Consider the following 25,210-nt stretch of genomic DNA (forward strand, 5'->3'; position numbering starts at 1 on the left):
TTTCAAAATATTAGTTGGGCATTGTCCCTTGGAGAAGCATTTGAGGGCCAGCTTTTATAGCCATTTATTCTTGCAGTGTTTACGCATTAATATTTAGAGTGCAAATGGGCAGCATTTTCCAAAGACAATAATAAATGGAGATATTTGTACGAATGTTTCTTTTTTTTTTTTAATATCACCTTGGGCTGAGTCAAGCCATGGAAAATTTTAGCTCAAAGGAAAATTCTTCCTCCTTGCTCCACCCCCTACCAAGAAAAATCACAAGGATGTGAAAAGAGAGGATTATAATGGAAGTTGCCTTGCACCATTAACTGCAGTGTGCGTTCCCCTAAAAGCCATAATTCATGGCTGCTCTACAGCCCTTTCCTTTCAGCAATTATGTATATTAGAGGAAAGTTTGAATACATAAAAACTAAATGCAGATCGAAAGTCAAGCCTCATAAAAGACAAGTTTATTCCACTAGTTTTCCCTGAAGGCAGATGTGAAAACTAACTAGCTTGTCCATCCCAAAGTGTCCCCGGGTCCAGAGATTTCCAAAATATTATGCAACTTCAGCTGCAGGGCACTGTGTATGACTTACTCCCTGGAAACCCTGTTGATCCATCGCTAAGGGATCAGTGTTGATGGGGAGATGAGGATGGGACCCACTAGCTACCCTGGGAACTCAGTAGAGATGTCGCTCTTCTGTAGACACAGATTGTTATGCGGAATTCCTAAAGTCCAGTTCACTTTCTTTGCTTTTCTCCCTCTCTTTCTAAGAAGTTCATTGGGTTTCACAGAACATACCTAAGGAGAACTACTCTGGGACTTTCAGACTACATTTTCTATGTCCAGAGCAATACAGAACATCCCACTTGTCAAATAATTGTTTCAGAGGTAGGGAAGACAGTGCAGTGGTTAAGAGCAGTTGCTGTTTCTCCAGAGGACCAGACTTCAGTTTGCAGAACCCACATAGGACGTCTCAGAACCACCTGTAATTCCACCCTCAGCAAATCAAATCTTCTCTTCTAGTTTCCACAAATATGTACAACACACACACACACACACACACACACACACACGCATGCACACACACACCAAAACTTTTTAAAAATCTTAAAAAATAAAAATAAAGAAGCAATTATTTGGCTTAAGTTTAAAAATTAAAAAAAGAAAAAAACGATCTCGAATTCCAGTTTGAAGCCAGATGACTCCTGGGATTGGATTTTGTCTCCACTATATAATTTAACTTTGAGAGTCTAAAGAAATCATTTGAGCTCTGGGCCTTAGAATTACCTCTGCTCTATTTATTAAATCTAAATCCCCATTTCTTATAATCTCAGAGTGGTAACATCCAAATAAGTGAAGGATAATTTATTTTGAATATAGGAGCTAAAGGTTCAGTCCAGTTCTTTGTTGCTTTTTTTTAATAAGTTTTTATTTTATGTACATGGTGCTCTATCTGCATGTACACCTGCATTCCAGAAGAGAGAATCAGATCCCATTACCAATGGCTGTAAACCACCATGTGGTTGCTGGGAATTGAACTCGGGACCTCTGGAAGAGCAGCCAGTGCTTTTAACCCCTGAACCATCTCTCCAGGCCCAGTCCAGTTCTTTGGTATGCCTTAAATACATCAATACCAAGTGCATCCTTTACTTCTCTGGGAAGAATAAGAGCCAACATTCACAGCATTGAAGATTTATGCTTGGGCATTTAACTTCAGAAAAAAAGCTGACATTATCAGGATGCTCAGAAGAATTCTTTAGAGGTATTGTTGAGAAATGTGAAATTTATAGACTTACATAACTCTCCAAAAAAGTGACATAAATTTTTAAATCTGAAAAATAAGACGTGCATACACATGCATTCATACACACACACACACACACACACACACACACACACTCAAAATGAACTTTTTGTGTTCCTCATTATCAGATTAATCAAAATCAACCAAGATACTTTATGTGTGGAGTCTACAGGATAGAGAAATAATGCAGAAAGCTATTGTCCACAGAAAATACATAGTAAAGTTAAGATAAAACTCTAGTTGTATGCTGTACAACTAGAAAGAAAAAGGTTGCGTTCTGAACAGCTGATAAATACTTCAGTGTTAGTAGTATAGCGGTGAACAGAGAAATCACCCAATAAATATGTCAGTGCCCATTCTTTCTATCAAAACTGGCTTTCCAGCAGGCTTGTTTTCATCTCATATCATTGCCCCGTGTGTGTGATCTATGTGTGTAATACATGTGTAAATATACATACGTGTGTGCACTGAATTGTGTTCCTGAACATATCACACAATCCTATCTAAGGTAACAAGTAAGAATTACAAGAAATATGCTAGAAATTTTTCAAGAAATTGTTCATTTATTTGCCCATAGTCTTTCTAATAATAAAATTGCAAAACAATAGTGAAGCCCTGTAATAAATTCTAAAAGACTTATGAGAAGCATATTTTTTAGCAAATTACAATACAAATAAACAACTAACAGTACCACATTGCAGTTGCAAAAATTATGAATATGTTCCTGTCACTCATAAGAGTAGTTAGCTTTCTTGAGAGGATCAGAGAAAAATATGGAATCTAATTGCATCTTAAAGGAAGCTTAACATTTAGTTAGCGACCCACTAAAGAGCAAATTCCTTTAGATGGTTAACAGGGCCTGCAGATGCTAAAAGGCAAGGAGGTGAGAAAAGGTGAGCCACATGAGTAGCGGGCAGAGTTACTGAATCTTGGTTCCAGTTCTGAGTTCTTATTTGGAGTTATTACACTGTATTTGGTGACCCGTTTCTACAACAATGTACATTGCAAATAACCCCAATACCAGGGACATACAACAGAAAGTATCTATGGGGTCCACAAGTTACCAGGTTCAGCTGACCTAGACCAGACAGAAAATTGAAGAGTCAGATGTTTTTTTAATGATACCTGGTGGCTTCAGCGATTTGCTGAACTCAGGCTCCGCTGGTCTGCAGGTGTCATCCTCCCATAGGCTAAGCCAGGCACATCCTTCTCATGGTGATTACAGGGACTTTTCCACAGGCAGAAAGCCACAGGCACTTCCCCAAGACTATGCTGATGTCATGTCTGCTAACCTTCCAGTGACAAACGGCCTCACAGTGGAGTAGAGGGAGGACATCCATAGTGACCGGCAAGAAAGATGCATCGAAAAGGAGGGAAGAAGCCAGGTGGTGGTGGTGCACACATTTAATCCCAGCACTCAGGAGGCAGAGACAGGCAGATCTTTGTGAATTCGAGGCCAACCTGGGCTAAAAGAACTAGTTTCCAGGACAGGCTCCAAGGCCACAGAGAAACCCTGTCTTGAAAAATCATTTTTAAAAAAAGGAGGGAAGGATCAGGATCAGAGCCATTAATAAGTCAATGCACCATCATCTTCTGAATTTCCCTTTGTTATACGTGGAGAATGGACTGACTCACTCCTCCCTCTTTGGAGAACGGACTGACTCCTCCCTCTTGGATCAGGGTTGCTGTGAAGAAGCATGTGGATGTTGTTTTTGAAGCTGACAATTAACAGGCAACACATTATTTTCATAGAAATGTAAGACCAGGGTGTCTTTGTGGTTTGTGCACCAACTAGTCACATGTTCAAAGTTAAACTGTCATTTTGGCCTCCCAAGACTGTAAAGGCTAGTACATTTCCCAAGCATCAGTAAAACCTGACGCTGAAACACAAAACCATCTCACACAGAATGGAGGATGGATGGAGGATGGATACAGAGGGTGAGATAAACTCTGGAATCCTCCTGACTCCTGGACCGCACAACCATCTGAGAGAGAAAAAGCATCCTTGTAGCACACCCTTCCATCTGAGCTACCCTGTGGGGCCAAACTCACATGATACTTGTGGCATTATGTATATGCATGATGATTATACTTTGAAATGTTTTCGGAAAGTAAAACTCACCTAAACCGTCCAATGTGGTTCCACGAACTCACAGCTTTCTCTGTTTATGTTTCACTCCTTGTTCATCTGTGTGTGTTCACAATCGACTGTCACACACATGACTCATGAACTCACTTCTGGTCCCAATGTTGTCTTGATCAAGCCTTTGCCTTTGAACAAGTCACTCAAACATGATTGAGTATGGTTTGTTCATCTGTAAGGTGTAACCTCAGTTTCAGTCAAATATTCCGTGATTCTGGAAATAAATGGCCCATTTATAAATGAACCAATTTTTCCTCAAAATTATCAGAATAAAAAAAAAAGAGTTGACTCAACTGAGAATTCTTAGTTAGTAACTAAGCAAATCTATAAAGACCAAATGTATTCATTGACTGTGACATATAAAAACCGATTACAAGATGCACAACTTGACATTTTGGTGTATTGTATACACTGGGGCATAATGACCACAATTAACACATCCATAACCTCATATAATTGGCTTGAAAGTGCTTTTTAGGGTAAAGCAGAGGATAACAACACTTAAAATCTATTCTCAGAAAAATTTGCATATACCATGGAGTTATCAACTACAATTGCTATGTTGTACACTAAGCTTCCAAAATTATTCAACTTATCAACCACAGACTGTAACTTCTGACATACAGTTCCTCACTCCCCAAACTAGCAACTACCCTTATATACTAACTCCATCTATTTGTTATTGATGGGCTTTTCCTTTTTAGATTTAATAGATGCGAATTCATACTGAATTTGTCTTTCCATGTCTGGATTACCTAATACAGTATATTTTATGCTGAGCCGGGTTATTTCAAAAATGGCAGCATTTTCCTCCTTGATGCACTGTGTGTATTCATATAAATGTGTATATATACACATATATATGTTTGTATATTTATATGTACATATAATATTATACAATATATTATATGTATATGGTAGTATATAGATATAGATTCCCTCCTTGGTAAAGTATTCCTTCCATAATAGGGTTAAATAATAACACTCACACACACTCACGGGCACCGTATTTTCTTTATCTGGCCATCTCTTACTATTTTCCAACAGAAAGTTGAGTTACTTATCATGTCTTAGGTTTAGTTAATAATGCTGAAATGAATTTGGAATACCATAATTCTTCAAGCTATTGATTTCAGTTCCTTTGGATATGTGCTCAGAAGTTTCTTAATTATGAGACACTTCTGTTTTACTTATGTTTTGGGTCATTTTGCTTATTTGGTCAATGGTTTTAGGAAACTCAATAGCTAAACCATTGCTTAAGGTTTTCTTTGTCCTCCCCAATGTTTGCTCCTCGGCTTTTTTACAATGTATTATACCAGGTATAAGCTAACATTTTCTTGTGGGATTGACATGTTGTACAAAGCAATCAGTGATTTTTGGGCCCCTTTTCATAAACTTAATAACATTTTATGTATCTCTTTCGGAAAAGCATCTATTTGATGCCTTCCATCTTGTTGGTTTATTGGTTTGTTGTACAGAAACTCCTGAGTTTGATACAATCCCTAGTGTTAACTTCTGCTTTGTTTGCCTAACACTGAGAATTATATTCAAAAGTACATGGTCAAGATCAATGCCAAGAAGCTATTTCCCTGTGCTTTCTTCTGTGAACTAATATAATTTCAGCTTACATTTAAGTCCACAATCCATTTTAGTTGGGTTTTGTGCATGACCTAAGATAAGGACCAAATTCCATTGTTGCATGTGAATGCCAGTTTCTCCATTATTTGTTGAAGAGATTCTTCCTTCTCTGTTGTGTATTATTGGCATCTTTTTCAAAAACTAGTTAATCATATATGTATGGGTTTATTTCTAAATTCTTTGTTCAGTTCTATTGGTCTGCAAGTCTGTTTTTAAGTCAGAAAGATGATACCTCTAGTTTTTTTTTTCGTCTTTCCCAAGACTATTTTAGCTATTTGTAAACTTTCTGTGTTCCAAAAGAATTCTTACTGAAAAATATTGTTATTTTTAATGCATTTTCATGCAATAGGTAATGATTTTTAAATTACTCAATAATTACCACTTCACAATTACTTTTTTATTATTTTTGGTTTTGGAGCTGGGAATGAATCCAGGACCTCATATGCACCTAGCATCTCCCCTATCCCTGGAACTGTGCTGTCATCCCCACAATCGCGTTTTTAAATTAGTGAAATACATTTAATTTATATAATTGTATCAATCAAATCACATCACGAGTCTGAGTCATCTTCCCATTTCTTCTCTCTCTCTACGCTATGACCATTTTCGTTCAAGTAACACTTCGCAGCTCTCCTATTTGTCTCTGGCTGGGCAGAGACAGCACAGCTCTCCTGCTATTCCAGTTTTCACCTAGCCTGTCTCTGCACAGAACTTACGAACTCTTCGTCTCACGCTCTCCATTTATGTGCAGAGAGGCCTCGTGCAAGCGCAAATGTTAAGTGTATACACGACAAGGCTCCCGTCCGAGGTCCAAGCTTAAGGAAATTGCTTACTCCTCATTCCCCTTCCCCAACTGCAAACATTAGAAATCACTGCAACTTTTTATTACACGTGAACATTTACTCAGACTTGCAGAAGCAGGAGAAAGCCAGTGCCATTTAATTAAACTGGCTGCTGCCCTCTGATGTTTCTCTCACAAAGCAAAATGCTACTTGTACGGCTCTGGTGATTCATTTAGCTGGGGCAAATGTGCTGAAGAGAAAAGCTAAGCAAACACTAGGCCAGTCATAAACTGCAAGGTAGCCTCCAGTGAAAACGCTGGGAAGACCCTGACTGGCAGGCTGCTCTAAGGAGGAAGGGGAAAGAGGAGCAGATTCCTAAATTCCCTCTTTCAGAGCAGATGCCTGAGTCTTTGAGAGCCCCTCCATCATAGTGATTCCACTGCTAACTCCATGGGCCGAGACTCTTCAGCCATGGAAAATGAAATTATGGGATTTAGTCTCTCACTCTAGGGGCTACCGTAGGAGAGGAATTGAGTACAAGCAAATCCATCTCTTCTAACCATTGCCCAGCATTTCATTTTTTTGTCTGACTGAAGTTCAGCTGAAGCAATCTTGCTCTGAGGCTGATTTCCTAGGGTCTCTGCTGAGGGATTTGCCAACTGTCTATTGGTTATTTTACATCCAACCCACCTTGAATGAAGGCCAAATTGGACATGCTTTGATATTTAATTCTCCTGAGTTATATAATGAAATAAAAACCATAAGGATGTGGGTAGACTTGTGCCAAAAGACTTACATCATGAGACTCGGGGTAAATTTATAGCCGCTTCCACTCATTTGCATTTAATCAGCCCAGAATTGCTGACTCTGGGTTCAGCAAGGACCTCCCTGCCTGCTCAGGCCACAGGCTACAGTACACCGATGGGGACGGGCAATGACTCAAGCTTGAGTACCACAGCCCACAGGTCATTTTTCACCTTGAAATTTGGCTGGACTGTCAGCCACTTACATAAACAAAAAGCTAGGGTTATTCTGGCACCAGAAGCTTAAGGAAATCTCCCTGTGGGAGCTCTCTAACTTCACAGCCTTGTCTCTGAGCCCACTTTACCTGACACACAGCTCAATTCTTCCATTTACCCTAGAATCACATGTTTAAAGGGTTAATGACTCTCTAGTGATTGCGTTATGGTCATAATTATCTTTGAAAATACCAAGTATGACATTATCTTATATGATAGTTGGGGCTTGGAACCAGCTTAAATGTGTGTGTATAGTCAGTTGAGTATATGGGCTGAAGTGTCTGGAAAGTTATTTCACATCTCTGAGCTTCATTTTGGCCATCACTGAACTCACGTTATTCACAAAACTGAGCTGACAGGGTCAGGTGAGGCTGAAGTGAGATTTTATTGGGCAGGGAGATAGAGTAAAAAAACTACAGACCTGACCACTGCAGATAAGCTCTCAATGATATGGTGAAAAGGAAGAGTTTATTGAGAGAGTGAGAGAGGGGGGCAGGGGGAAACAGAAACAGAATATCCAGAGGCATCCAGAAGAGTCCAGAGCAGAGAGAGAAAGGAGACTGAACATAGTCAGCAGACTGGATATGGCCAGGGTTCTCTGTGGGAGGAGGGGGATGGCAGTGGTAGAGAAGAGAAAGCAGAGTGAGAATCGTGCAGAGGGGTGGGGTGTAAAGAGTGGGTAACTAGGAAGAGGGAAGGGTCAGAAGACTGGAATGGGGGCTTTGAAATGTACGAGTACTTGTGATACTGAAGGGACCTGGAGTCTAGCATGTGCTTTGATGGGCAACCACAGTTACATGTCATGAAGAATCGTGCATCCCTTCTGCCTGTAATTATGGAAGCGACTCCTTTGGGCAGACTGGAACCTGTCTCTCAAGCTCCTGAGGGATGCTGGCTTTCATCTCACCAGAAATCTTCCTATAGTCCGGGTTGAGCTCATCTCTAGATATATGGACTGCCTTTTGGACTTGGAGCTTCCTCTGAACCTGAGAGGGCTGATAAGTAAAGGGCCAAGCACACAACCAACACAGTAAATGGTAGCTGCTAGTAGCACCTGGTTGTTAGGGGCTGATTAAGATCCCACAGGGGGCCATTGGCTACAAGTGTATTGGCCGAACTCCTTCAATTAGCCAGTTTATAGATAATGTGGAATCAGCCTAAGTGTCGTCAATGGGCAGATGAGTGAGAATGTGTGACACTCAGGCTGATTCCGCATGCCGATTTCATTTTCTTTAGATATGTACTTGGTAGTGGGATTGTTCGATTACAAGGTAGCTCTCAGTTCTTTGAGGAGGCTCCAAACTGGTTTCCATATTCAGTTTTATTTCTGTCAAAGTATAGATGGGTTCTCTTCACGCCACATTCTCTCTGGCACTTTTTATTCTTTTGCCTATTTGATATCAGCCATGCTAACAGCAGTGAAGCCATACCTCATTGTGATTTTTGACTTACACTTCCCTGATTATTAATGATATTGAATATTTTTCGTGTGCCTCTTGGCCATTTGTATGTCTCTTTTGATAAATGTCTATTACAGTCTTTGTGGTCATTTTAACAATAGCATTGATTTTCTGACTGTTTCCTTAATTCTTCCTATCATTTATATAACAGCCTCTTATGATGTATGACTACAAATGTTTCTTTCCCATCTGTAATTCCTCCTACTGTTGGTTCTTCCATCCCTTCATTTAGTTTACTATAACACCATCTTTGGTTTTACTGCTTTTGCCTGTACTTTTTATTAATATTTTTGTTTATTCCTGAAATTGTTTAATTACAATGTTTCTCTCTTACTTTCCTCTCTCAAAATCCTCCTATTTGTCCCTCCTTGTTGTACTTCAAATTTATGGCCTCTTTTTTATTAATTGTTATTGGATATGTATATGTATGTGTATATACTCCTAAATATAATCTGTTAAATACATATAATGTTGTTTGTGTGTGTGTTTTCAGGGCTGACAGGCACTGAACAACCAATGGGTGTACTTTTCCCTGGAGAGGGCCTCGGCTCCTGCACCTGGCTCAGCCGCCTGTAGTTCTTTGTGAGGAGCTGAGGATTGTGGGATTTTCCCCCTGCAGTTTGGCATGTTTGTTGTTGTCCTCCCTGTTCAGCTCACTCAAGTTGGTAAGGCTTTATGAGTGTAGCTTCCGATGTTGCTAGGAGACACAATCAAACAACAGAATCCCTGCTCCTCTAGGTCCTATAACCCCCAAGCCATCTTCCACAAGACTGTCTGAGCTTTAGATATAGGAGTGTCGTATAGATGTATCCCTTGGGACTGGGTTCTGCAGTTTGATTGGTGGTGGTTCTCTGTAGCAGCCTCTGTCAGTTGCAAAGAGAAGTTTCCTTAATGAAAGGTGAAGACTACACAGATCTGTGGATACACGGACAAATGTTTATAGATCGTTTTTTAGAGTTTATGCTGGTTTAGTAAATTAGTGACAGACGATTCTCCTCCAATAACCATGACTTCACTAGTATTGAGTAGTTAGTTAGGTTTCCAGACATGGTATCCCTCTTGTCATGCATGTCTTAAGTCCAGAGAGAAAGCTGTTACCTCCCAGAGGTCAAAGGGACTTACACTTCAGAAACAGGGCCCAGAGACTCCTGAGCTGGAACTGACTTGAACACTCCCACTCTGAGGACTAGTTTTCTTGGGACCACAAGATACACACACGTTTCCAAAGGAAAAAGGCAATCAACAATCCTACCCAGCCATGATGCCCACAAACCACAACAATAACCAGCATGTCACTATAACCCTATGGATGCAGTAGTGGCACATATACCTTAGTGGTTTGCCTGTACTTTGGAGGTCATATTTTTAAGAATCACTGGGGCTGGAGAGATAGTTCAGGACTTAAGAGTACTGACTTCTCTTCCAGATGACTCATATTCAATTCCCAACACCCGCATGGTAAATCAACCACCTGTAACTCCAATCTTAGGGGATCCAACACCCACTTAAAGCAAATACTTGCACATGTAAAATATTTTTTAAAAAAACAAATAAAATTCCCAAAAATATCATTAACTGAGTGAGTGTTAAATAGCATGTCCTCTAGATTTTCTTGTAGTACACTCATAGTTTGAAGAGTTACATTTTAAGTATTTCATCCATGTAGAGATAATTTTGTATGCAATGCAATACTAATCTAATTTCAGTCTTCTGCATATAGATATACCCAGCCTCCCCAACCCCATTTATTAAGGAGATTGTCCTTTTCCCTATTGTGCGTCCCTGGCACCTTTGTTGAAAACTGGTTGGCTGTAATCCATGGATTTATTTCTGGGCTCTTTATTCTGTTCCTTGGGTCCATATGCCAGTTTTAAGTGCAGTTTGAGGGAGATTTTTCAGTAAGACAATAGGAAGAGGCTCATTGGACTGAAAAAGATAGGCTGTGTCAGATGAACAGAAGAGGAGGTGTTGGAGCCAGGAACAGAGAAGAGGGAAAGCAGAATGTCTTGCATGACAGAAGGGTGGAAAGCAAAGAAGTGCGGAAGTACTGTAGCAGAATAGCAATGGTTGCTCTGCAGAAATCCTGCAGCGCTCTGGCTTCTCTCTGTGGTGTCTCAACGCACATATGTAAGTTGGAGACCATGACAATATATGAGCTTCACTATTGAATTGCTATTAATGAAACAGAAAGGCACTAAGACCTCCAGAAGCTCTGTAAAAGGGTCCCACTGTGGTATTCTGTCGTAACTGCTCAGCAACTTTAATTCAGGAAATTATTCCTTAGAGGATGGAATAAAGAGCAGAAATTTGTAGTCTCATAAACAGCAGATGAGGACATGTGGTTGTATAAAGAATGGTCATTTTATCAGCCGTATTGACATGGGGAGATGACAGATAATATTGGAATCGGAGTCGGGGCTATTTTCTGGTCTCTTCTGCATTACTTGTGTGTCATGAAGGAACTCACTTTTGATTTTCTCATTATGGGCCTAAATGTGCCTAGATGAAGAAGTAGTACAATACAATGTGCAGATTGAGAGCCTCTGGAATCAGACGAAGTTTAAAATTTAAGCTTATTGAGTGACTTCTTTTTTTTTTTTTCGAGACAGGGTTTCTCTGTGGTTTTGGAGCCTGTCCTGGAACTAGCTCTTGTAGACCAGGCTGGTCTCGAACTCACAAAGATCCACCTGCCTCTGCCTCCCGAGTGCCGGGATTAAAGGCGTGCGCCACCACCACCCGGCCTATTGAGTGACTTCTATTGGGAGTATTGCTTAGACTAAAACCTTGGTCTATCGTGTGAAAGCTGAAGATGATAACAGGTTTTTTGTATTTACAGTTGCTGCTCTGTGCTTTCAGTTACGTAACCCACATTTAGGCATTATCAGTTTGCTTAATACATGTTGAGTGCTAAATTAGTAGAAGGCACATGCATTGTCATCAATAAAAATAAGTGAACAGGTTAAATAATCTCTAACATGTCAGTTTCTCATCTTCCCATTAGCCTGGACTTCATATTGTTACAGTTAAGAAACTTTGTAAAGCAAGTAGAACGAATAAATAAACAAGTGTTAAGATGCCCAGTACGGCAACACATATGTGTGTGAAAATGTGTAGTGCAAGGATCAGGAAAATTGTCTCTAAGGATGTAAGTGATGTGTTCAGTTCTACACTTCCTACCAAGATTGTTGGGTATTGAACACATGTCTTTGAACATCACAGGACCCAGGATGAATATCTTAGGGGGCTTGTGGGATCCATCTAGCGTTTATGATCAGAACACTGGTACCATAAGGTTTCTTGTGTCTCATGAATGGATAATATGCACAGTTGCCTTTTGTAAGTAGCACACTCGAGATATTGCCGTTGCTGCTATATCTGCGATAAACATCTTATTTGAGCGCTCAAAGGGTATCAGCACTTTGTCTTGTTCTTGTAAGCTGCCACTAGTCGCTTGGCTAAAACTGATCATTTTATTTGTGGTGTGCCTTATCTTTAGCTTCTCCGAGGAATCTCTGTAAAAGAAACTGTGTCCTAAAGAAAAATAGGAAATAATACACTGGCAATAATATGTACCAGAGATAAAGGAACAAGAGATGGATAGTGCAAGTTCTTGGGTTCCTGGGTTCATTTCCTTGATCTGATGTTTTCTGGATGTATGGCCTTGGTCAAACTGTTTAAGCATGCCATGCTTCAGATCTAAGATGCTTCCTCCCTCTTTAAAATAGGGGCAATGACTATATGCATTATAGGGTTAAAGAAAGTGATGAATTTAAGATCTTGGATCATTGCTGGAATGAAATATCAAATAATCATTAGTTATCATTATTGTTAAAATAACAGAAATAATAAGTAACTCCAGCATTTATGAGATAGAAGACATACAGCCAAAAGACTAAGGAACAGAGAGAAATTAAAAGAAAGATAAAATGAACAAATACCCAGCTTGCGTAAGAAGGTGTGTCACTGGCCTCTTCCCATAAACTCTGACCTGTGGTGGCTGTCCCCAACACACCTGCCCATGGGACAGGATGCAAATTTTCTTGCCCTGTTGTTTCAGCTTCAAAATCTCTGATTGTGTCATAACTGGCCATAGGAAGAAACAAAGGACTGTAGTCATGGAGACCTTGACCTGGAAGATCAGTACCCACAATGAGGGTATGATCCCATCACACAAAGCCCACATACATCAGTAGTGCATAGAAGCCTGCCGTGGTTCATCACACCTATCTCTGCTCACTGCCCTGAGACTGTGGCTCTCCCTAAATGGCTACTGAGATTTGGGAACAGACTGGAGGAAAGTTGGAAACGTGAGAGTGAGAGAGCGAGTCAGACTTCATAGTGTCTCCTTGGAGAGCAGATATTAAGATCTCAGGATTTATGGTCAGAAGGTCGACCTCATACCTTCTTGGCTCTAATGTCATAACACAGAAGCAGCTGTAGATAGTCTATAAATGAATGGGCTTTCTGTGATGCAATAAAACTTTTTTTAATTGGATGATTTATGAAAACAGGTGGTAGACCAGATGTGGCCCCATGGGCCACAGTTTGCTCCCCCTTAGTCTAGTCATGGACCTGATTCAATAATTCAAGTTGTCAGAAGGACCTGAGCTAAGACTCATAAAAATTAAATGTGATGCCATGCCAAAGAACGTTGGTGTCTAGAGGTAAGCTGACCTAACCAAAGGGGTTTTGGACTGAAGGTGAAGGGAGAGACAGTGACAGATTATCTCTAAATGGAGAAACCAGCTTTTGTGAAGAAAATACAAACAATACATAAAAGAAAACCGGATAATAAGAAGCATTTCCATTTGCATTAGGAAAGCACTAAAAGGGGCTCAGAAACAATACTTTTTGCCTCATTTTTCTGTATTCTAGTTTAGACAATGTAGCAGGAATGAATATGCATCCTGATTTGTCAGAAACAGCCTTAGTGTGTTCTTGTACCTGTGTAATTATCGCCAGGGTCCTACATAGGAGACAGCTGCCCTTCATTTGAAATGTATGTTATAAAACCAAAACCATAAAAAACACATGATTTTAAAATTGTAGCATAATTAGTTATGTGTCATTTCACTTTTCACAAGAAAACTTGAGCACTAATGCACATGTAAACACAGGCATGCGCCTACATAAGGGCAAATATGAGCTCCAAATCAGAGCTGGAGTCCAATCCAGCCTTATTCCCTTGAGCAAGTCTTGGGAAATCTGCCTGCATCTCAACTACTCAGACACTATGATAAATCATGAAAATAGCAATCTCTGCCCCCTGTAGTCCATCAATGCCTGAGGCAGGTAAGAGCAGAAGAGCTGTCCCTGTTTCCTAGCAGCTACAAGTCTCAGGAGAACAGGCCCTGCACCTCATCTGAGCAGCACAACAGAGCCAAACTTGTTGGCAAAAGTATAAGTGAGTCAGCCCCAAAGTTATATGAGAGAGCTGTTCCCATTACCCACCTGTCTTGTGGCTACATGGGGATTTAACCCCCACCCATCCACACCTGAGGCAGGTTAGAGAGCTGGCCCTGGGGCCATAGAGCAGAACTGGCCCTGCATCTCACGTAGGAAGCACAAAAGAGACAAACCTGTTAGCAAAGGTGTGGGTGAACTAGCCCCAAAGTTGTGAGCATGGGAGAGTCATCTCCACTACTCACCTGTCATGTGATGGTGTGGGTAGGGGAGAGCCTCCTACCCTTGCCTCCTACCCCTTACTGCCTATGACAAATGAGCAAGCTGGTCCTCTCTGTTGCCAGCTGTAGCACTCAGGGAAAGTAGACTGCACCTCGCCTGGGTAGCACAGTAGAGATGACCCTGTTTGTGGAGGTGGAGGTGAGCCAGCTCTGAAGCTGTGAACATGAGAGAGCTGTCCCATTACTCATCTGTCATGTGGCATCATGGGTGGAGGAAAGATGCCCTCCCTAGCTTGTCCATCAATGCCTGAGGCAAGTGGAAGAGTTAGCTCTGAGGTCATAGGAGTGGGAGAGCTGTCCCTGCCCCTCATCAGCTGTGGTGGTAGGGAGAGCGCCTCTACTCCTCACCTGGACAACATGGTACAGCTAGCAGCCCTGAAGGTATAGGTTCAGGAGAACCGCCCCTGAGGGCATGGAAGCAGGACAACTGGCCCAGCTCCTTGCTCATCTCTCTTCAAGGGGTAAGCTAGCCAAGGTAATGCTAGAGAGATCACCCTGATGCTAAAGACAGGGGAGAGCTGGCAGATTAACCAACCCTGTAACTACTCTGGCTCAGACCAGGGTTATATGTTGGCCCACCGCAACATCCTCCCCATCTCTGAAATTCTGGAGCATTGGATGGGGGTGGAGTCCATCCTGTGGACCCAGAGCTACAGGATCTCCAGGACAAAGGACAGCAACAGAATGTCCAGGAAGAGTCCCAGCAAGGGTCGAGCATGGATGATGTGGCAGAGATCAGGAATCTTGGACCAGACCAATGATTCTTTGTGATGAACGCATACATGTTAAAATGTATGAATAAAAGGTTTTTCTGTGAGACTCCCTGTGTCACGCTGCAGCTTCCATGATGAGATTTTCCGTTTCTCCATTTTTACCTTTTTTCTTTAATTTTTTTTTATTCTGAGGGGGGGGGATGGATGGCATCAGGAGGCATGATGTGAAAGACACAAAGAATAAATACAAAAAGTTTAAAAGAAAATAAGGAGTCCTTAGGGAAAATTCTGAGGAATGGGAAAGCTGGGTCATGTGCTAGTTCTGGTTTACTCTACCCTGATTTGAACATGGCTGAAATAGCTTATATCCCCACAAGCACTATCTAAGGGAACCTTTCCCATCCTTGTTAGTGTTTGTTCTCTCTTGATGGTTGGGGTGAGACAAAATTGTTGTGTGCTTTTATTTGTATTTCTCTGATGGCCAATGATGTTAGTAAAGTTTGCCAAGTACCAAAAAGAAAAAGAAAAGAGTAATTTTGATACATGTATTGTTTTATTTCTGTCATTTTATATATAAATAGGATAATTGGATGGGGGATGCAAAGTCACACTTCATATGCAAAAAATATGACGAAGAGAGACTTCCTTGTCACTGAAGACATTCAAACAAATACAACATCATTTTGTAGCAATGTTGGAAGTAAATGATTGCTCTTCCAAGACTTGTCTGTGAAGTTGTTGATAGAAAAAAAATCACAGATTTTAATCTAAACCTAATGAATTGAATAAAAATCTTCATTTTTAAGAAATGGCAGTGGATACAATCTTTATAATGAATTTAGGCATTAGTGGATAACAAGAGTATGTAGATCAGCTGGGAGGTAGTGGCACATGCCTTTAATCCCAGCACTCTGGAGGCAGAGGCAGGCAGAGTTCAAAGCCAAACTGGTCTACAAGAGCTAGTGCAAGGACAGGCTCCAAAGCTGAAGAGAAACCCTGTCTCAAAAAAACCAAGAAAAAAAAATCATACCTAGTATCACTCCTTTACACAGATGATAAATGGGCCGAGAAAGAAATCAGAGAAACATCATCCTTCACAGTAGCCACAAATAGCATAAAATATCTCAAAGTAACTCTAACCAAACAAGTGGAAGACTTGTATGACAAGAATTTTAAATCTTTGGAGAAAGAAACCGAAGAAGACACCAGAAAGTGGAAAGATTTCCCATGCTCTTGGGTAGGTAGAATTAACATTGCAAAAATGGAAATCTTACCAAAAGCAATCTACAGATTCAATGCTCAGCAAAATTCATCACAGACCTTGAAAGAACAATACTCAACTTTATATGTAAAAACAAAAAACCCAGGATATCCCAAACAATCCTGTACAATAAAGGAACTTCTTGAGGCATCACCATTCCTGACTTCAAACCCTACTATAGAGTCACAGTACTGAAAACAGCCTGATATTGGCATAAAAACAGACAGGAGGACCAATGGAACCAAATCAAAGATCTGGATATTAATCCATACACCTTTGAACACATGATTTTTGACAAAGAAGCCAAAAATATCAAATGGAAAAAAGAAACCATATTTAACAAATGGTTCTGGCATAACTGAATATCAACATGTAGAAGAATGAAAATAGATCCATATCTATCACCATTAACAAAACTCAAGTCCAAATGGATCAAAGACCTCAACATAAAGCCAGCCACAATGAACGTCATAGAAGAAAAATTGGGAAGTATACTTGAATGCATTGGCACAGGACATCACATCCTAAATATAACCCCAGTGTCACAGACACTGAGAGAAACAATTAATAAATTGGACCTCCTGAAACTATAAAGCTTCTGTAAAGCAAAGGACACAGTCAACAAGACAAAACAGGAGCCTACAGAATGGAAAAATCTTCACCAACCCCACATCAGACAGAGGGCTGATCTCCAAAATATACAAAGAAATCAAGAAATGGGTCATCAAAAGAACAATAACCTAATAACAAAAAATGTAGTACAGACCTAAACAGAGACCTCTGAACAGAAGAATATGAAATAACTGAAAGACACTTAAGGAAATGGTCAACATCCTTAGCCATCAGAGAAATGTAAATCAAAACAACTCTGAGATTCCATCTTATAGCTGTAAAAAATGGCGAAGATCAAAAACATCGATGACAATTTATGCTGGAGAGGTTGGGGGGTAAAGGAAACATCCCTGCATTGCTGGTGGGAGTTCAAGCTGGTACAACCCCTTTGGATATCAGTATGGCGATTTCTCAGAAAATTAGGAATCAACCTTTTTAAAGACCCAGCAATACCACTTTAGGGTATATATCCAAAGGATGCTTAGATGTACCACAAGGACTTGTGCTCAGCTATGTTCATAGCAGCATTGTTGTCATAGCCAGAACCTGGAAACCACTTAAATGTCCCTCAACCAAAGAATGGATAAGGAAAATATGGTACATTTATACAATGGTTTACCACACAGCAGAGAAAATTAATGACATCTTGAAATTTGCAGGCAAGTGGATGGAGCTGGAAAACATCATACTGAGAGAGGTAACCCAGACCCAGAAAGACAATTATCTTATTAGTCACTCATAAGTGGTTTTTAAACATAAAGCAAAGAAAAACCAGCCTACAAATCACAATCCCAGAGAACCTAGACAACAATGAGGACCCTAAGAGAGACATACATGGATCTAATCTACATGGGGAGTAGTAAAAGACAAGATCTCCTGAGTAAATTGGGAGCATGTGGACCATGGGAGAGGGTTGAATGGGAGGAGAGAGGCAGAGGAAAATGTATAGCTCAATAAAATTATCAAAAAGAGTGTTTAGATCATGCAGAAGCTCCTCTGAACCAATTCAATATTATAGAATCCTTCAGGTTTAAGTGTATAAAATAATGTCACATGGAAAGGGCTAGAAAATTGAGCAGATATCATTCATTTGGGAAAATTAAAAATGGCCCTTTACCCCAGATTTGAAGGTGCTGTACCAAGCCCAGTGCTTCCTCCCTTTTATAATCATAAGTACTGCTCTCTGGTGGGTGCAAATAGAGTGTATGGACCACTCTTCATTGTGATTGTTTTTAAACTGAAGCCTCATACCCACCTTGGACACAGACGCTCATTCCTGAGCCTGCTCGCATTTGTTGTGAGACATTTCTCTCCTTCCTGGGAAATGTCTGCCTGGTGCTGGCTCTGTGTGCTGCAGGTGGAGTTAAGTATTCCATTAACACTGAACAACTCACACACAAATAGATAATTTAACCTTAGATTATTTCCCCAAGGCCAGAAGAGGTTGGTACAATAGAAACAGAATTGGGTGAGCTGGTAGAGTATTTAGTGGAATCTTAAAAGAAATGTTTGTCTCTCTGGGCCTGCCTGGTGGTGGCTGGAATGCAGCTCAAATGCTTTACTCTTTGTAAATCTTTATACTCTGTCCCTGACTCAAGCTTCCTCACATCCCTGGCTGTCTGAATTATGCACAAGACGGACAACACTGACCCACGGGGATGCATCAATCGCTTCTTAGATCTCATTTATGCTTCTATTATTCTATAGCTGCTGAGAAGCCCACTGTAATTTTCCATTAGAGTATCACACAGGAAAACAGGATGCCTTGTTTTCAAAGCATGAAAGCAACAATGAAAGGAAATGGATTTTAAAGAAAAGAAATGACAAAAGTATGAAAGTTGTCATGCACAAAACACGAGAGGATTCCCTGTTGATAACGATGCTTTTCTCATTATCCCTAAACCTTCCAACACCCCCTCTGTACCAAGCAGTGTGTTTTTGGATGATGGTGGTAATGACAACAATGACAGCAATCAATGTCTGTTAAGGACTCAAATCCATGAATAGAAAAGACTTGGGTTCTGCTCTCATGGGTGTGGACATGGAGTAGGCAGTTGTAACAAACAGTTTTAACTATTATCAGAACTACTTTAAACTTTAGGTATACCAGGAGGTTCTTACAGGAGGCCTGGCCTCCTCTGAGGATCAATGAAGGCTTCCTTGAGGATGTGACATGCAGGAATAATCTAGACCAAAAAAGGTATGGGAATAGGAGAGGTCCTTCCAAGCAAAGTGAAGCCTATGTGCAGGAGCTATCATAAAGCAGGGAGTCGATGGTTTTGAGTCAAAGAGAAAAAAGAAAGGGAAAATTTAAACTGAAGAAACTGCTGAAGCATCAATTGCTTGAGTGGGAAGATGAGTCTAGAAGCAAGACAGGAACAAACTTATGCTCAACCAAGTAATCACTAGGGTTTTTTTCCCCCAAGAGCGTGAGGAGTCACAGATGAGCATTAAGGGAGAGAGTAGCATGACCAGATTTGAGTTCTATGATGACCATGAGTGGTTTGGAAAAAGACAGAGATAATGGCTGCTTGGACTGGAGAAGTGGATGTTTCTATGAAATCTAAGTTAGTCTGGCTAATAACATCTAAGTTAGCCAGACTAACTTAGATTTCATGGAAAAATCCACATTAGTAATTTTCCATTCTCAAAACCTCAGATCTACTGCTTTGCCAGAGTCCCATGAAGCCAATGTAAGTGCTGATGAGAAGTGGCAGTAGATAGTGAGGGAAAGAAAAAACTCCAAAGGCTCAACATAGAGAATCCTGATCTAGTCCTTAAAAAATGAACAGGTATAACATAGAGAAAAGGCTGATATGCCTTTGCTCAAGTTGTGGGGCAGCAGATGTTATTGTGAGCATTGGCCTGGGATTGATTGCACACTCAAGAGAATATGAAGACAAAGCTGCCAAGGAGCTGAGCACCTGAATTTAGATCCTCCAAGCAAGAAATCAAGAAGAGTGCCTGTAGTAATAAGAGCGGCGGCGGGGCTACGTCCCCAAAACCCCAGCCGCCTGCCCGGCTATGCCCCAAAATAATTACACAGACACTGTATTCTTTTAATCACTGCTTGGCTCATTTCTACCTAGCATCTTCTAGGCTAACTCTCCCACCTGGACTAGCCCATTTCTTATCATCTGTATAGCACCGGTCTTACCGGGAAGATTCTAGCCTAAGTCCATCCTGGGTCGGAGCTTCATAGCGTGCGTCTTCCCTGGAGCAGGTAGCATGGCGTCTGTCTCTGAGGTGTCTGCTCCGGAGAGGAGAGCTGTCGAGTCTGACCCCACTTCCTCTTCCTCCCGGCATTCTGTTCTGTCTACTCCTCCCACCTATCTTCTAACCAATGAGAGCCAAGCAGTTTCTTTTTATTCAACCAATGACCTTCCTCCATCAAGTGCCGAGTATTTGCAATCCCAGAACTGGGATACAAAGACCGGTAGGATCTGTAGGGCTTGCTGACCATTCAAATGAGTGTACTCAATGAGCTTCAGGCACAGTGAGAAATTATGTCTCAGAAGCTAAGATGAAAAGTGATTAAGGAAGATATTCAATGTTGACCTCTAGCCTCATGCACACCCGCACACACATACATGCGCATGAACACATACACAGAGACAGGAGGAGATGGGGGGGGGGGGCTATTGGGTTGCTTCCGGTGAACTTTTAGTTGTTCACAGGAGCTGGAAGGCAGAGATATGTGGTAAATAACAGCATCAGCCTTGAAATCAGACAGACCTGGGTTCTAACCCATTCCTGTCCATTCCCTCCGAGCTGTTTTATACCGGTTACTTCCCTGAGCTTCGGCACACTGGTCATCTAAATAAAGGAGAAATTGTGCTCCTGCCCACAGAGCCATGAGCAGTAAACAGTAAAGGCCTATGAAGGACCCAGTTCCATGTAGGAACAGCATAAACCCTCGGTGTTAGTTGCTCTTCTTGTTTGTTCTTCATTAAGGTTATATTGACCGAAAATGTTAGCGCTTGTTCAGTGTGCGGGTTAGCTATGGTGAACACAAGGGAATGTCATCCTGTCATACTCAAGAGTAGAGCTTCCAAAGAAATAGTGTTAATAGCCAGGTGATCCAGAGTTCAGGTTACAGATATGACTTTGAGAGTTGTACATTATAGGGTCTCAGCAAACCATGACTAAATAAATTATACTACTGAGAAATGATAGTATTTAAACAAATACAAACTCGGGTAATTTTGGTCAAGCCCCATAAATGTTCTATTTCTGTGAGAGTACCTGTTTTATTAAATACATCTCACAAACAAAATTTATACATTGGGTAACACTGCATAAAAATTTGACATATAGGTTATTTAGCTGTTGCAATTATTAGATTTTTTAGTATGGGTCAAAATTAACTCATCTTCAAATATATCAAATTTTCCTATAGTCAGCGAGCTCTTAGTGTGTGAGATATCAATACCTTAAAAGCCTGATTATTTTCATTAAAAAGAATTCTGTGTTGTTGTCTTCCATAGAAGACAATTTCAAAGCATTTTTTTCTTTTGGCTTTTTTTTTAACATTTTTTTATTGATAAAAGAAGAATAAAGAAAAAAAACAAATTTCCACCTCCTCCCAGCCTCCCCTTTCCCTCCCCCTCCTCCCACTCTTCTCCCTCTCCTCCCACTCTTCTCCCCCTCCTCCCACCCCTCTCCCCTTCCCCCCACTCCTCTCCCCCTCTCTCTCCAGTCCAAAGAGCAGTCAGGGTTCCCTGCCCTGTGGTAAGTCCTAGGTCCTCCCCCCTCCGTCCATATCTAGGAAAGTGAACATCCAAACTGGCTAGGCTCCCACCAAGCCAGCAGATTGCGTAGGATCAAAACTGCGTGCCATTGTCCTTGGCGTCTCATCAGCCCTCATTGCCGGGGAGAAAAGTGGGATCTTGGGGGTGGGGTGGGAAGGGGGTAAGGGGAGATGGGGAGAGAAAAGGTAGAAGGGAAGGAGGGGGGACTTGGGGAAATAGGAGGATCGGGATAAAGGAAGGTTGGATAGGGGAGCACGGAACCACAATCCTTAGTTAAGGGACCCACTTTAGGGTGGGCAGGAGAATTGACCCTAGAGGGGCTCCCAGGTGCCCAAGCTGAGGTCCCCAGTTAGTTCCTTGGGCAGCTGAGGATAGGGAACCTGAAATGACCCCATCCTAGCGCAATACTGACGAATATCTTGCATATCATCTTAGAACTTTCATCTGGCGAGGGATGGAGATAGAGACAGAGACCCACACTGGAGCACTGGACTGAGCTCCCAAGGTCCCAATGAGGAGCAGAAGGAGGGAGAACATGAGCAAAGAAGTCGGGACCACGAGGGGTGCACCCACCCACTGAGACAGTGGAGCTGATCTACTGGGAGCTCACCAAGGCCAGCTGGACTATTACCAAAAAAAGCAGGGGATAAAACTGAACTTTCTTTTGGCTTTTTGAGACAGGATTTCTCTGTAGCTTTGAAGCATGTCCTGGAACTAGCTCTTGTAGACCCTGCTGGCCTCAAACTAACAGAGATTCATCTGCCTCTGCTTCCCAAGTGCTGGGATTAAAGGCATGAGCCATCACCACCTGGCTCCAAATGCATATTTATATGCAGTGTTGTTGGAAATTTCATGAGGTTTAGAAAGTCCACACAGTCCATTCATGACCCCATCTCCAGGACTTCAGATCACTATCAGTAAAGTAAAATATGTCAATATGAAGCAGAACACAGAAGCTGAAAGGCCTTACTGGAACAGTTGAGGAGAGGAACCACCTCTATACTACTGCTGACAGATGAACATGTTTATAATATGACACAATCCCACTCTTTCTTCTATTTGGCAGAATATACGCTTTATGTCACACATCAGTGTGTCTCTGCAATTGAGCTGAGGAGGATGCCATGTGCATGCTGTGCCATATCTTTATTTTCCTCAGTGAAGAATGTCTCAGCAGGGGGCTCGGTGCACTGTCCCCTCCATGAGAGGTCTTGAATCCTGGAAACCTAGGACATTCCTGGCTCTAACTCTGCTGTCCTCTCCTCCCTTGTGCCTGCCTCAGGCACTGTTCCGTTTGACAAAATACACAGCATGACTCAGCGCTGCACTCTGCAACTACTTAAAAAAGAAAGACGAATGCACAGCAACACCAGAAGTAAGCTCAATGTATTTAACATGGAATACAGCGTCAGGATTAGTAACATGAAATCAAAGTATTCACAGCGTTGGGCAAGGTATAGTCTCATCCCAGGATACCTTGAACTTACCTTTTGTACAGTTTTGAGTACTGAATTTTAATCACAAAGATATGTTTTAGTATTTGATTCTCAGTATGGTATTGTTTGTACATGCCTATTTGGGCATCGCCTCAAGAATTCTATTTACTAGGGAGCCACCAAGATAACTAAAATAAAGGTGATTTCCACCAAAATGATGAATTGAGTTCAATTCCCAGGACCCACCCAGTGAAAGGAGACTTGTGACTCCTACACGTTGTCTCCTACTCTCCACATGTACATCATGGCCAAGGTGCTCCCCAACCACCCACACCCACACACACACACACACACACACACACTATTGAACTATAGTAACATTCTTGGAAATAAAGAGGAAAAGGTACTAGGTTCTCAATATGAAGCAAAATAGCTGTTCGGTACACTCGGTTTGTCATTCCTATGTATTTCCTTCTGAGGGCAGAACAGGCTTGAGTACAACCAAGCATATGCCAATGTCTGTATCTGCACACTTTGTTTGCATGCTAGTGCCTTTAGATGTTTAAAATGGGCTCGATCATTGCATTTTGACTCATAATGGCAAATGGAAATGTTTTAGACAAGTATGCAAATGAGTGCTGCCTGTTAGAGCCCTTTCTTTCTCTCCCTGGTAGCTCCACCATCCTTCTCAAGGCTTCCGTTTCGGAACTGTCCGGGAAAGCAGTGCTGAGGACTACGTGCGGCAGAGCTTCCCAGAGATGCATGAGTACATGAGACGGTACAACGTACCCGCCACCCCTGACGGAGTGCAGTATCTGAAGTGAGTGTCAGCCTCGTGGGGCCTAAAAGTTCCGATGAGAGAGAAATCCTCTGGGGTTTGCCTTTTTTTTTTCAATATGGTAGACAAAAATCCCTAGTTCTGTGTTCAGAAATAATACATTAGGGGTCTGTACAGGTGACTCCGTCAATAAAATGCTTGCTGTATAAGCATGAGGAACCAGATTTGGATCCCCAGCAACTGCGTAAGACTCAAGACACAAACACTCCCAGTGATGAGTGAGTAAAGACAAGAGGATTCCAGGGTCCTGTTGGTCAGTTTGTCTAGCCAAGTCAAGAACTTCAGGTTCAGTGAGAGACCTTGTTTTCAAAGCTAAGGAAAGCATGATTGATGAACACAGCACATGTCAGCTTCTTCTAGCCTACACAAGCAGACACACAAACCTACAAACACATACACATAAGGACACAAAAACACAACCTACATTACCTAGACATAAATCACCAGTTACCTGCACAGCCTGTAGTTTGCGGTACATTTGGTAAAGAGCCAGTAGGGTCATTAGTGGAGTAAATGGCAAGGGAAGAAAATGTTGGCTTGAACAACAATGCTAAGATGATTAAACACACAGGAAATATGGCCAAAGGATAAAGTGTCCCAAAGCAACCTTTCCCTTCAAAGTGGATCCCTGAGCCCGTGGAATGCCTCATTTTTTGCCACAAGAAAATGGAAATTTATCTCAGAGATTTCCTGTGGGAAAGAAATAAGATGGAAGGCAGTGACTCCTATGCCTGCATCCTTCTCATCAGAATTTATGAGAAGCAATCAAAGGCAATCATGTTGCCATGACAGATTATCAGAGCCTGTAATTCATTAGAGTCAAATGCCAAGCAGCGCAGTGACGAGTCTGCTGGTCTGGTCTGCCTGCGAGAAGGCACCGAATGGCTTTCAGCTTCTGCAAGAGGGCTGCTCTCTCTCCTACCTGATGGCATCAGGACAAAAAGTGGCATCCAACCTCCTAATAATCCCCACCTTAGTTTCCCATTATCATCAGGAAACCAGTTTCTCCACCTTAATGTGAAAGCTTTCCCAGTGAGTAGTAATTCGCCTCAACTCATTTTTCTAAAAGGAAAGAAAGCA

The 25,210-nt window shown here is 41.5% G+C and overlaps 1 protein-coding gene across 1 annotated transcript in view; it reads left to right on the plus strand.

The window, feature by feature from the left end:
* Positions 1-25,210, plus strand: part of Grin3a (glutamate ionotropic receptor NMDA type subunit 3A) — a 188,710-nt gene that overhangs the window by 100,320 nt on the left and 63,180 nt on the right. The window contains exon 4 of the mRNA XM_075967224.1: positions 23,967-24,112. Coding sequence (XP_075823339.1) covers positions 23,967-24,112 — 146 coding nt within the window. The remainder of the gene's footprint in view (positions 1-23,966; positions 24,113-25,210) is intronic.

Source organism: Microtus pennsylvanicus, chromosome 3 (assembly GCF_037038515.1).
Source record: "Microtus pennsylvanicus isolate mMicPen1 chromosome 3, mMicPen1.hap1, whole genome shotgun sequence".
Classification (NCBI taxonomy): domain Eukaryota; kingdom Metazoa; phylum Chordata; class Mammalia; order Rodentia; family Cricetidae; genus Microtus; species Microtus pennsylvanicus.